This window comes from Scyliorhinus torazame, chromosome 10 (genome assembly GCF_047496885.1).
Source record: "Scyliorhinus torazame isolate Kashiwa2021f chromosome 10, sScyTor2.1, whole genome shotgun sequence".
Taxonomy (NCBI): domain Eukaryota; kingdom Metazoa; phylum Chordata; class Chondrichthyes; order Carcharhiniformes; family Scyliorhinidae; genus Scyliorhinus; species Scyliorhinus torazame.
Genome location: NC_092716.1, coordinates 18,091,986 through 18,106,894, shown reverse-complemented (window position 1 = coordinate 18,106,894; position 14,909 = coordinate 18,091,986). Strand labels below are relative to the sequence as shown.

At 44.7% G+C, this 14,909-nt stretch overlaps 1 protein-coding gene across 3 annotated transcripts in view; it reads right to left on the bottom strand.

Annotated features, from left to right (window-relative positions):
- LOC140430375 (uncharacterized) overlaps window positions 1-14,909 on the bottom strand; it is a 173,208-nt gene that overhangs the window by 110,261 nt on the left and 48,038 nt on the right. For 2 of the 3 annotated variants that reach the window (XM_072517836.1, XM_072517834.1), the window contains exon 2: window positions 8,943-9,119. The exons of the other annotated variant lie outside the window; for it this stretch is intronic. In XM_072517836.1, coding sequence (XP_072373937.1) covers window positions 8,943-9,119 — 177 coding nt within the window. The remainder of the gene's footprint in view (window positions 1-8,942; window positions 9,120-14,909) is intronic. 3 annotated transcript variants of the gene reach the window in all.

Here is a 14,909-nt window from a genome sequence, read left to right as displayed (position 1 = left end):
TCCAATGAGAGATGGACCGATTGGTTGACCAGTACGGGCTGCGGGCCACCTCCCGTACCTAGATAACGTCACCATCTGCGACCACAGTCAGCAGGACCACGACGCAAACCTCCAAATATTCCTCCAGACCGCCAAACTCCTTAACCTCACCTACAATAAGGAGAAATGCGTGTTCCGCACCAACCACTTAGCCATCCTTGGTTATATAGTGGAAAATGGAGTCCTAGGGCCCGACCCCATGTACCCCCTCCTGGAACTCCTCCTTCTCCACTGCCCCAAGGCCCTGAAATGATGCCTGGGGGGGTTTCTCGTATTACGCCCAGTGGGTCCCGAATTATGCGGACAAGGCCCGCTCACTCATTCAGTCCACCATTTTTCCACTGACGCTGAGGCCCGCCAGGCCTTCAACCACATTAAGGCGGACATCGCCAAGGCCACGATGCACGCGGTCGACGAGTCCCTCCCCTTTCAGGTCGAGAGCGATGCATCGGACGTGGCTCTGACCGCCACCCTCAACCAGACGGGCAGACCCGTGGCTTTCTTCTCCCACACCCTCCATGCCTCCGAAATTCGGCACTCCTCTGTCGAGAAAGAGGCCCAAGCCATTGTGGAAGCTGTGCGGCATTGGAGGCATTACCTGGCCGGCAGGAGATTCAATCTCCTCACTGACCAACGGTCGGTTGCCTTCATGTTTAATAATACACAGCAGGGCAAGATCAAAAATGACAAGATCTTGAGGTGGAGGATCGAGCTCTCCACCTATAACTATGAGATCTTGAATCGCCCGGGGAAGCTCAATGATGCCTTATCCCGCGGTACGTGTGCCAGCGCACAAGTGGACCGACTCCGGGCTCTCCACTATGACCTCTGCCACCCGGAGGTCACCCGGTTCTTCCATTTCATCATGCCCCGCAACCTACCCTAATCCATTGAGGAGGTCAGGACCGTCACCAGAGACTGCCAAGTCTGCGCAGAGTGCAAGCCGCATTTCTACCAGCCAGATAGAGCGCACCTGGTGAAGGCCTCCCACCCCTTTGAAGGCCTCAGCATGGACACCAAAAGGCCCCTCCCCTCCACTGACCGCAACATGTACTTCCTCAACGTAATTGATGAGTACTCCCGGTTCCCCTTCGCCATCCCGTGCCCCGACATGACTTCTGCCACGGTAATCAAAGCCTTCCACAGCATCTTCACTCTGTTCGGTTTCCCCACCTACATCCACAGCGATCGGGGATCCTCTTTCATGAGCGATGAGCTGCGTCAGTTCCTGCTCAGCAAGGGCATCGCTTCGAGCAGGACGGCCAGCGACAACCCCCGGGGAAACGGGAAGGTGGAGAGGGAGAAAGGGATGGTCTGGAAGGCCGTCCTGCTGGCCCTGCGGTCTAAAAATCTCCCGGTCTCCCGCTGGCAGAAGGTCCTCCCCGCCGCACTCCACTCCATCCGGTTACTCCTCTGCACCGCCACTAATGAAACCCCTCACGAACGTGTGCTTGCCTTCCCCAGGAAGTCCACCTCCAGGGTCTCGCTCCCAACATGGCTGACAGTTCCTGGACCCGTCCTCCTCCCAAAGCACGTGCGGAGCGGTAAGTCGGACCCCTTGGTCGAGAAAGTCCACCTCCTACATGCAAACCCGCAGCACGCCTACGTGGCACACCCCGACGGGCGCCAAGACACAGTCTCCCTCCGGGACCTGGCACCCGCTGGGATCCCACCCACGACTCCCGACCTGACACCGCTCCTTTCCCCCCCGGTTGCCTCATTCACCCCTGCGCCACCCACCCTCCCTCCAGTCCTCCCACTGGATCCACTCAGGGGTGACGAGGACGAGGACAACATACTCCTGGAGTCGCAGATGACCATATCGGTGCCCACATCACCACCAGGACTGAGGCGATCACGGCGGAGGGTCAAAGCCCCCGCCAGACATAATTTGTAATGTTTTCGTCAGTGAATGTGGCAAACACCACTAGTGATATATTGTATGTATTACGGCACTGCCCATATATTACAGGTACGATGGTAAATCCCTGCCTGCTGGCTCCATCCAGCAGGTGGCGTATAAAAGTGTACGCTCTCCTGCGCTGCTTCCATTCTGGTTCCAGCTACAGGAGGCACAACATCTTGTGCAAAAAAGCCTCGATTGTTTCACCATTCTCGTCTCGTGGTAATTGACGGTACATCAGTTTTAATGGACTTTCTTTGGTTTGCCCCTCACCAGAGGAACAGTTCCTCCTGTTCTATTTACTGGATTATGGTTTTATTTCATATGCTGCGTACAATTTGCAATTTACTCCAGCCTTTGCCAGATTTTGAAAAAGGTCAGTACATCCACAATAGACTTCAAAATTCACCTCTTCAACCTTGTCCAAATTGAGATTTTCTCACTAGTAACCCAGCAAATTTCCTTGAATAGGAATTAAGCCCAACAATTGGCACTGATCCAGCCTATATACCACATCTCTCAATCCATCCATCAATTCTTCTCACTACAGAAAGGGTATCCAATTATCTCTTCACATGGTTACCTGGACCCAACTTCTATTTTTGTTCCCCTCCTCTTCATGCAAACACTCCATAAGCCCGTTAGCCTCTTAGGAATAGAACACCTTAATTTTCAACATAATGTGTGACGTCTTGTAACAAATGTAACTAATGTGGAAATGCTAGCCATTACGCCAACTCATTCAATTCAATTTATTAGATGTGTTGCTTTACCAAGAACACATGCTTGACAATAACACATATTGAAAAATCAAAATTATGAATTGACATAATTAAGAATTTTCTTTAGATAACAACTCTCACAACAACATATTCCAAAGTGATTCACAACCAATAATGAAGTACTTGCTAAATTATAGTTCTTGCAATATAGGAAGTGCAACCAACCTTCACACAGAAGGAGTTAGATTTTACAGACCATTACTGTAAAATGAGGCAATTTGGGCCATCAGCAGGCATACCTGCCCACCCCATCACCATCATTTTATGAGCAGTGGCAAAGACCTATTGACTGCGGCCCAACTGAAGACCTTGAAGTGAGCACTTGAAGCCCAATTAAGGGTCGCACTCATCCTCCGATTTAACAGGCCACAGGACAAGCTTTCACCAAATGTGCAGCCTGGCATGTTTGTTCCCGAGGCTTTCTGGCCAATGAAAAAGGCAGGTATCCCTCCTTTCTTTGACCCGACAACACCTCACCCACTTCCCTTCCATCCTCACACCTCTCCTCCGTCCCGCCCCTCCGCTCCTCTTCCCTTCCCATGAGAGTTTTCTCTCCCTGCATTCACCTTCTCCCCTGCCATGCCTCTTTGCCCTTGCTGGGGTCTGCCATCTTAGCCCCAGCGAGATCCTGGACTTATTTCTTGGGCAGAGTTCATCACTGACGCCTCCTCCTTGGCCCAGCTGTAATATTGGCAGAGCCTACTGTTCCCGGTGGTAATTCCAGGATGGCGGAGTTGCTGTTCGCCAATTGGCTCGCAGCTCTATGAGACAGAACTTCCAGCTGGAGAGAAGTGAAAGTCTTGCCTCATAATGTAGATCCCTGCCTGCTGGCTCCGCCCAGTAGGCGGAGTATAAATGTGTGTGCTCACCGAGCTGCTGCCATTTTGGTAGCAGCTGCAGGAGGCAACACATCTCTGCTTAATAAAGCCTCGATTACTCTCTACCCTTGTCTTGTCGTAATTGATAGTGCATCATTCTCTCTCCACAGTATTGCCAAATCGGAGTATCTCTCGTACGTTCTGCTTTTAATTCCATTATACAGCATCTGTAGTATTTTACTTTTTGCTACAGGGTCAAATTTTCATCATTGGTAGGCTACCTCTGAAGTCAACTAAGAGAGGGACCAAGGAAAGCAAATACTGCAGGTGCTGGAATTCTGAAATAAAAACAGGTGGTGCTGGAGAAACTAAAACGTTCCGATGGCATCTGTGGCAAAACAAAGGAGAAGTAGCTAATGAGTCAAATGATTTCTTCGGAACTGAAGACAGGGAGAAATGTGATGTGTTTTAATGTTGTTGAAAGGAGGGAGGTAGAACAAAAATGGTAGGTTCGGAGCCTGATGGGCAACATAGGCTAGTGAGTGGCGTGCATGAGTCACCCTCTTTCATCTCAGTAGGCCGCAGCATTGAAATTGGGCAGGGACCAGGATCCCATTAATTGGATTAAATACATTCCATTTAATACATGCCGAATATTTCATAATGAGTTACAGAAAATGTTTAATCATTTATAGAGGGCGGGATTTACCGACGACCCCGCCACGTGTTTTTCGGCAGGGGAGGCAACCCGCCAGCGGGATCTGCCGGTTCCACCATTGCAAATGGAATTTCCCGTTGACATCAGCCCTAATCGCAGGGAAAACGGTACGCCGGCGTGGGACCGGAATTTCTTGCACAGCTAGTGAACAGCTAGTAAATCCCGCCCATATTCACAGAATGGTCATCAACTTAAAATGGTAAAAACAAAAGAAACATTGGGATGGAGGACGAGCGCACGGCTCTCACAGTCAATGTTATGAACAATCAGCATGCCTCACTTCACTTGCCCTTGTTTTTCATGCAAATCACCAGTCATACCACAGTGGAAGTTGGGAATGCTGCATGTGGGCAACAGTCAACAAAATGTCTTGTGGACTGCGCCAGTCCCTGGGCCGCAGGCTGCCTACCAGTGGGTTAGAGAGATTAAGTGTTCGCGGAACAAAAGTCAAAGGGAGCGATGATGGTTTTTGCAAAGAAACATAACGTTGGTTCCTTTCTTTGATACTGGACCAACCTTCTTGGTACAGTTAGGGGATTTAGCAATAATGTGCAGCTATGCTGGTGTTTTTGTAATATAGATCGTCTCGCTGCATTCCTTTCTCTTCACTAGATTTTCTGTCCAGCTCACTGGGTGTTTAATTCCACAGCTGTCAACCACTTCACTGGACCTTACCCAAATGCCAATTCACCACATGAACTCCCACAGTCCAACATTCTGTCGATGGGTTGACATCTACAAGACCAGTCTTGGCCTAGACATGCAGGGTGGTGTACATTTCAGCCAAGGTCTCTGCACAGCACTTGAACAAATGGATCCTTGGGCCATTTTCCCCTATCCCCACATCGAAGCTGGGTGCTAATTACACCACTGCATCTTGACCTTTTGTTCTAGGTTTGCATTTTAGTTTTATATGATGATTAACAGGTTATGGTAAAAACCTTTTAGATAGCAGAAAATTTCATTACTACATGCCGTCAGCTCCAATTTATTTTTTGCAAGGCTAAAGGTGTCCTCAGTTAAACTGCATCGCACTTCCCTCAATGGAAAACCACAAAGGATAGTTGAGACATAAATGCCATTAAAGATGTAGTTTATGAGGAAGAAGAGAAAGAAGGAAATGCTGATAGGATTCGATGTAGGAGGCTGGCACGAAGCTCATGTCGGGCAGAAACGCAGGAACTGATTGGTTTGGTCCGAGTGCAGACACAGGTTATATAAATCTATATGAAGATTCAGAGGCTGCCAATATCAATAACATAATTAAATGTCTGTTTCGATGTCACTAGCTTTCGGAGCGCTGCTCCTTCCTCAGCTGAAGGAGCCTTTCACCTGAGGAAGGAGCAGCGCTCCGAAAGCTAGTGTTTGAAACAAACCTGTTGGACTTTAACCTGGTGTTGTAAGACTTCGTACTGTGCTCACCCCAGTCCAACGCCGGCATCTCCACATCATAATTAAATGGAACCAAGATAAGCTGAAGAGCTTAGATTTTCCTTAAAAACAAACAGTCATCCAGAAGAAAAATGTGTAAACCACATTTTTATTCACTGGTATAAAAATATTTGATGCTATAATGAAAATCACATTGAAGTGCATCATAACAATGACTTTTATTCATATGATACATTGAACAAAGACATTTCCCCAAGGGCAATCACGATGGTGCAACTGGCCCTGTGCACAGCTGTACACAGTCAGCACTGCTGTTACAGCCAGAATGAATGCATGACTCTAGTTTTTTGGGTCACGCAATATTTAAGGAAATATTTTATTTTAAGGCATGAGAGAAAGCTACCAAGAAATATAAAAGCGGAAAACATAGAACATACAGTGAAGGAGGCCATTTGGCCCATCGAGTCTGCACCGACCCACTTAAGCCCTCACTTCCACCCTATCCCTGTAACGCAATAACCCCTCCTAACCTTTTTGGTCACTAAGGGCAATTTATCATAGCCAATCCACCTCACCTGCACGTCTTTGGACTGTGAGAGGAAACCGGAGCACCCGGAGGAAACCCACGCACACACGGGGAGAACGTGCAGACTCCGCACGGAAAAGAAGAGCTTCTACAAGTATTTAAATAGGCAAGGAGTAACCAAAGGGAAGTGTTGGTCCTCTGGAGTGAGGAATTAATAATCTTAATAATAATACCCCACAATTTTAATTTAGATTTATTGTCACGTGTAATGAGGTACAGTGAAAAGTATTGTTCTGTGTACAATCCAGGAAGATAATAATAATAATCTTTAGTGGTGTCACAAGTAGGCATACATTAACACTGCAATGAAGTTCCTGCGAAAAGCCCCTATTCACCACACTCTGGCACTGAGGGAGAATTTAGAATGTCCAATTCACCCAACAAACAAGTCTTTCTGGACTTGAGGGGGGAAAACGAAGCGCCTGGAGGAAACCCACGCAGACACGGGTAGAACGTGCAGACTCCACACAGACAGTGACCCAAGCCGTGAATCGAACCTGGGACCCTAGCGCTGTGAAGCAACACTGTGCTACCGTGCTGCACAATAGAAAACAAGGAAATGGCAGAAGCTTTGAACAGGTATTTTGTGTCTGTAGAAGACGTGGAAAACCTCCCAAAGGTGCTTGAAAATCAACAGGTGAAAGGGAGGGAGGAACTTATAAACAATCACCATCACCAGGAAAACAAAAAGTGGTCGGAAAACTTTCCTGAGGACCAGATGGCCTGCATCCTTGGATCATAAAAGAAGTGGCTGCAGAGATAGAGACATCCAATCTAAAATTCTTTTGATTGTGGAAATACCAAAGCAGGTGGGAAACTAGCGAATGTAACACATTGATTCAAGAAAGGAGGGAGAGGGGATGCAGGAAATTACAAGCCAATTAGCCTAACATCTACCATAGGAAAATTGCTAGAATCCATTATTAAGAAGGTCGCAACAATATACATAGAAAATCATAATGGGACAAAGCAGAGTAAATATGGTTTCGCGAAAGGGAAATAATGTTGAACTAATTTCTTATGAGTCCTTTGCTGAAGTAACAAGCAATGTGGATCAGCGGGAAACTGACAGATGTGGTGTATTGGATTTCAAATAGGCATTCAATAAGGTGCCATATCAAAGGTTCCTACTCAAAATAAGAGCTGATGGTGTCGGGGCTTATATATTAGCACGGATAAAGGGTTAGTTAGCTAATATGAAGCAGTGAGTGGGGATAAATGGTTTTTTTTTCAGTTTGGCAAAATGTAACTAGTGGCGTGTCACAGGGATTAGTGCCGGAGTCTCAACACTTTATAATTTAGACCAATGACTGGGATGAAAGGACTGAACATATGTCAGCTACATTTGCTGCTGACACCAAGATAGGTAGAAAAACAAACTGCTTAAGAGGAGGTAAAGAGTGGACAAAGGGATAAAGTCCGATTCAGTGAGAGGGCACGAAATTGGCAGATGGAGTAGAATGTGGAAAACGTGAACTTGCCCACTTTGTAGGGAGAATCGAAAAGCAGTTCACAATTTAAATTGAGAAAAGCTGCAGAACTCGATTGTCTGGAGGGATCTGGGTGTCCTGATAGATGAAACACAGAAAGTTATGCTGCAGGTACAGCAAGGGAGAAAGAAGGGAAATGGAACGTTGGTGTTTATTGCAAGGGGAATGGAATATAAAAATAAGGAAGGTTTACTCCAACCGTACAGGGTTTTGGTGCAACCTCGTCTGAAGCCTTGGTCTAGTTATTTGAAAAAGGATATAATTGCATTAGAAACAGTTGAGAGCAGTTTTATTTCACTCAATCCGGAGATGAAGGACTTATAGAACCATAGATTCACGACAATGCAGAAGGAGGCCATTGGGCCCATCGAGTCTGCACTGACCCTCTGAAAGAGCACCCTACCTAGGCCGAATCACCACCTAACCTTTGAACACTAAGGAGCAATTTAGCCATGGCCAATCCACCTAACCTGCACATCTTTGGACTGTGGGAGGAAATTGGAGCACCCACGCAGACACGGGGAGAAAGTCCAAACTCCACACCGACAGTCACCCAAGGCTGGAATTGAAACTGGGTCCCTGGCACTGTGAGGCAGCAGTGCTAACCACTGTGCCACCTATGAACAAAGATTGAACAAGTTGGGCTTGTACTCACTGGAGTTCAGAACAATGAGAGGTGATCTTATGGAAACAAAAGGCCAACGTGACTTTAAAGGGGGGTACAAGAGGGATCTGTCCCCTTTTGGGGGAGATGAGGACTTGGGAGACATAGTTTACAAATAAGAGGTTCTCCTTTTTAAGTCGGAGATCGGGAGGGGGAATTTTATTCTGAGAGTCGTTAGTATGGGGACTTCTCTTCTGCAGAAAGCAGTGAAGGCTGGGTCATTCAATTTGCAAAGTCAAGTTAGATAGAATTTTGACAGACAAGGGTGTCAGGAGTTATGGGAACACAAAGGAAAGTGGAGGCAAGCCACATCAGATCAGTCGTGACCGGATTTAACAGCATCGTCGCACTGTATTGATAAAATACGGTCATCACTGTATCTTCTGACACACTGAGCAATGCCATGGGAGGCCCAGTGCATTAGATAGTAGCCAAATTTTTTTTAAAGTGCTATCTTTGTGAGAGACAATCTTCAGCCAGCATGTGTGTAAGGAGGGAAGAAGCTAATATGAACCAGCTGCAAATTAATCGTGAGGAAATTAAATCATACCTGTCGCTGGTCTGCTCTCTCTATGGCTGCATTCGCACCATAAGCGTTGCAGGACTCCACAATGTAGTCAGTGCTGACTCCAAGTACAGAACTTGACACACCACATGAACCGTCACAAACTATAATCACACGGGGCAAGTCACACGCTGGGATCTTCTTCAGGTATTCCTCAGTGAACTGGCAAGAGTGTGGGGGTGGGGAGGAAAAAAAGGGGAAACAAATAGATTGTTAGCTACCAAGTTCCACCAAACCAATTGGATTAAAATGTACAAAATTGCTATCATGTTACTAACATGTGGAAATGTCTATGATTCAGTCAGCAGTCAAAATAAATTAAAATCATCGGATTTCACCGCAGTTTCTCAAAATAGAAGGTCAAATTTGAATCCAAATTGCCGTGGCAACCATACCAGAGGCATACATTGTTAAAATTAATCAGCATTTGCTGTGGTTACAAAAGGAAGGCAGCAATCAAACAAGTTTAGTGTTGTCTTTTATTAAAAGGGTCATCGATTAGTCCAAGCGGGCCCGTCACTTAAAGGGGATTAGATTTATAATTGGAAGACGCTGAAAGATTAATCTTCTATTTCAGTTCCTTAGACCAAGCATTTTTACAAATGTCTCCGTCTTTTCTTTTTTTAAATAAATTTAGAGTACCCAATTATTTTTTTCCCAATTAAGGGGCAATTTAGCGTGGCCAATCCACCTACCCTGCACATTTTTGGGTTGTGGAGTCGAAACCCACGCAAACATGGGGAGAATGTGCGAACTCCACACGGACAGTGACCCGGAGCCGGGATCAAACCTGGGACCTCGGAGCCGTGAGACAGCAGTCTCCGTCTTTTCCACCAAAATTAAAAGTCTAAATGCAAGTCTTCCAAATCGACAGAAAAAATGTAATGACACGATTCAAAGAACAAGAGAGCTATTCCCTCGTGTGCTGATCAATATTTATCCCTCAACTAACATCAATAAAGACAACTGGTCATCACATTACTGCTTCTGGGAGTTTGCTTTGCCTAAATTGGCTGTCATATTTCTTAAATTCAACAATACCTAAACTTCTAAAGGGTGTCATTGTTTGTAAGTTGCTTTAGGATGTCTCGAGGTTGTGGATGGCACCAGATACATACACAATCTTTTATGCTGTCTTAGTGCAAAGGGAGGACAGAGGAAATAAGAGTAAATGTTCTCATAGAAAATAACTGAAAGCAAGATTGCTGTAGTGTAGAAGGAGGTCATCCAGCCCATCGAGTCTGTACCGACTCGAAAGAGCACCCCACCTGGGCCCAATCCCCAGCCCTATCCCCGTGATTCCACATAACCTTTGAACACTTGGGGGCAATTTAGTATGGCCAATCCACCTAACCTGCATATTTTTAGACGGAGAGAAGAAACCGGAGCATCCGGAGGAAACTCCACACAGTCACCCAAGGTCAGAATCTAAACCGGGTCCCTGGCGCTACAGCAGGAGGAAACCGGATCACCCGGAGGCATCTCCACGCAGCCACCCAAGGTCGGAATCGAACCCTGGTCTCTGGCGCAGTGCGGCAGCAGTGCTAACCACTGTGTCACCATGCCGCCCGTAGGGCAGGGGACGAGCGAGACCTCAGCAAGGGTGCGAGATCTCATTCAAGAATCATTAGAAGAAATGAAATTAACCAAGTGTTATGTTGCAAAAAACTTGCATTTAATTATTTATAATTTTGCTACTCATAACATGAAAAGCAATTCTTTCCCAACGAATGTGCATTCATCTTTTGAAGTGATTTGCATTAAGATAGCTTTAACACAAAAAATAACTCTAAATAAGTGAAAGTCAATCACTGGTAATAAAACAAGCACATTAAATATGAAGGAAAAATCATCCTCATAGGAAAAATGGTAGAAAATTCTCATATTTCCTCGTTCGTCTGAGAGAACTGTTAGTATTTAATGTGATCAACCACTGTGAATAACCGAGACATCTGACAATAAAAACTGGACAAAATTGTGCAAGTTTTCAATATTTAGCTATTAGAAGTTCTCCTCTTCACTAGTTTGTAATCAAAAAGGTTATAAGAAACCTGAACTCCCACTTTACATATATAATACAATGTTCTTTTTAATGCAATAATAATCTTTAAAATTATAATCTTCATTAGTGTCACAAGTAGGCTTACATTAACACTGCAATGAAGTTACTGCAAAAAGCCCCCCAGTTGCCATATTCCGCCGCCTGTTCGGGTACACAGAGGGAGAATTCAGAATGTCCAATCCACCTAACAAGCACATCTTTCAGGACTTGTGGGAGGAAACCGGAGCACCCGGAGGAAACCCACGCAGACACGGGGAGAGCATGCAGACTCCGCACAGGCAGTGATCCAAGCGGGGAATCAAACCCGGGTCCCTACCGGTGTGAAGCAACAGTGCCGCCCATATAAGAATTGCGAGACAAAAAAAACATCTCGTTTACCATCCTTACAGTCATATGATACAATGATAACAGAACAAGCAAAATACAGGAAATACTCAGCAGCTTTCACTGCATCTGGGGAGAGGGGGAAAACGGTTAACTTTCAGGTCGATAATCTTCTGTCGAGGTAAGGTGATCGATCTTAAACACCAACTGCTTTTGTCTCTTCAATGATGCTGTCAGACTTGCTACTTTCAGCATTTTCTTTGATGCTATTTTAGATTTTCACCATGCTTTATCCATGTGAAGTGTCGCTATCAATGCGTCTACGACAGGTCCATATCCGAGGCGAGGAAACTTACTCCGCCCAGCACCCTCCCAGGTTGTGGAACTCTTCGGGAACCTTAGGTTCAAAGCTACTCTTTATCCAAGTGCATGATATTACAGTCTCAATCATCAGGAGATATTCAAATATACATGTAAGCATTGCCTGGATGGTCAACCGTGCATCTCATGTTCCGAGGATACAACAGCATGTTATATCACAGATGGAAAATTTGGGTGGGTTATGGGCTAGCCTATTTCACTATGGCCGGTGTTCAGAGTCAAGAGATCCCAACAATTATCACGAGTAATAATTTCAAATGCATACACATGAAATTCAATTTATATGATGCGAGTAAAACAGGAAACGGATGTCAAAATGCCTCTACTGTATTTTGCAACGAAACCAAAAATGGTTCAGGTCAAAGATCACCAGTCATTTAAGGCGCGGGATAGCCAAGCAGTTTCATTCTACAGGATAAGGAGGCAGTTACATAAATCATAGCAGACCATATGTCTGTTCTCCTTGGACAGGAGAAGGCCAGGAGAAGATTTGATAGAGATGTTCAAAACCATGAGAGGGCTGGTGAGAGTAGACAGGAAGAAACTGTTCCTGCTTGTAAAAGGATTGAGAATGAGAGGACACAGAGGTAAAGTGGTTTCCAAAAGGGTTCAATGAGAACTAAACATTTTCACTCAGCAAGTGGTTCTGGTCTGGAGCACACTCCCTGGATGTACGGTGAAGGTGGGCTCAATCAAAGCATTCAAGAGGGTATTAGATGATTATTGGAATGGAAACAATGTGCAGCGGTGTGGGGAAAATGGCAAGAGAATTACACTAAGTCATGATGCTCATTCGGAGAGCTGGTGCAGACACAATGGCCTCTTTCTGCACCGTAACAATGCTGGGAATCTATAAAAATTCTGTAATGTTACTCTTTTGTCCATACTGGTGACAATCTTTGTGCCATCGTCAAATATATATATGTGGCTTTCCATCCCATCTTAAAATGTTTATAAATATGTTGAATAGTTGAAACCACAGCACAGTTTATTGTGGGATACATATTCCCAATTAGAATACATCCCCATTATTCCTCCTGTCCAGCCACTCAAATCACCTTTTGATGCAGGCCAATACTGGCCTTAATTCCATTGGTTTCAACTTTAGCTAACAGCCTTTTGAAGCACTTTATCTGCCTTTATATGCCTTCTGGAAATCCATATAACATCGACTGCCATTCCCCACCTACTACTTTGGTCACCTCTTCAAAAAGAATGAGTTCAGTTGCAATGACAATTTGAACTAACAGTAGGTCGGACAATATTATGAATTACATAGAACCTAAATATTCTGTCACAACCCCATCACTTAGACAGGTGCAGGTGTCAGGAAAACGGAAAGTTAACAGGATTAACAGTGAACTGGAGGTGAAAATAAATTAACAGAAAAGGAACCGATTAGCAGACACCTTGAAGAATAATGAGATGTGATTTGCTCAGTAACAAGATTAGCAGGAGTCTGGAGACATTGAGGTGTGGATGGCCATATCAGAAACATTGCCTCACAGAGATCAGTGGGGCTATACAAATGATAACTTCTAAAGGCAAAGAAATGGAGTGCAGTAGACAGCGGAATACAGAGAGGGCAATATCAAACAGCTGAACAGTATAACTGCTAACACAGTCATTGGGAAAGAGGTTAGTTCTCCATCCAACAGTCAGACAGGCCAGATCCATCTATTATCTGAGCCAAGGAGGCCTTTTCCAGTTAACATTTAGAGCCGCAGCAGGTCGCAAATATTCTCCTCTAAAAGATGCAATCTTGTGCCTGCGCTGAACCAGGAAGAGACTTTTCCCAGACTCGGTCACCAAAGCTGTATGGTGTGGTAACTATTAACTAGATTTGACCTATAGAGCTACTAACATTGGATGTGGCTTGAGAAAAGGGGTGTCGCAAGAGAGTTCAAGGGAATGTGGTTAGATTATGGGAACAAGAAGTAGCTTCAGATAAAAAGTATCATAGCGTATATTAATACTTTTGTCGTCAGTTTCTTCTTTTACGTTAATAAATATAATTAATAAATTGTTTAGACGACTGGTTCCTCACTGGGTTTTACATGGTTCCTCACATTATTCCAAACAAAATTACATCACTAACACCCAATGTTTCAAGTTATCCTTTTGGGTTTTGAGACACTCTTGCAGGTAACATCAGCAGAGTTCTTAACAAAAATTGGGGTACTTGGCCAGGAGTTTAAACAACATAAATCCTTTTGGGTGCAGGGGATTTGTGACTTTTCAAACAAGTGAGAGGAAATGCATGGAACCAAGTGATAATGAGTTACTTAAAACAAGGAGACCGCAAAGATGGCTTTTGCTTTAACCCAGGCTTATTTGGAAGTAGGCAATGTAAACTTAGTAAACTTGAAAAGTGTACCCAAAAGCTAATTTGATGGAATTAGCAGATAAATTGGAATTAGGACCATCGACAAGGACTAAGAAAGCTGGAAGTAATTGAAAGCATAGCCACCCATTTAAGAACACAAGTGGTATCTAGACCCAGTACTTCGAGAAGTGGGGAAATTGATTTGGCTAAAATTAAATTACAAAGAGAAATAGTAATCACGGAATTTTGTTTTATCGGTTCATGGGACGTGACGCTCTCAGCATTTATTGCCCATCGCTAATTGTCCTTGAAGGGGCAGTTCAGAATCAACCACATTGCTGTGGGTCTGGAGTTACATGTAGGCCAGACCAGGTAAGGACAGAAGGTTTCCTTCCCTAAAGGACATTCGTGAACCAGATGGGTATTTACGACAATCGCCAATGGTTTCATGGCCAGCATTGGACTCTTAATTCCAGATTTTTTTTAATTGAATTCAAATTTCACCATCTGCAGTGGCGGGATTTAAACCTGGAACCAGAGCATGACCCTGGGTCTCTGGTTTACAGATTCCAGTGAAATTACCACTATGCCACCACCTCCTCTTAGAAAGGAAAGTAAGAGGGAAGGTGGAAATGCAGCATCAGCAATGGCAGAAAGACAAAAGTATAAAGAGAGAGAACATTAAATTAAAATTCAACAATATGAAGCCGGAACAGAGCTGGATGAGGAAAACATGAACTGAGTGGGGATATGTTTAGGTTCGGACAGGGACTTCCAAAATTTCAAGAGGCATGTGACACTATTGAGAAAATAGTTATACAGGTTAAATGGTGACAAGATCTTTGTGTCGTAGTGTAAC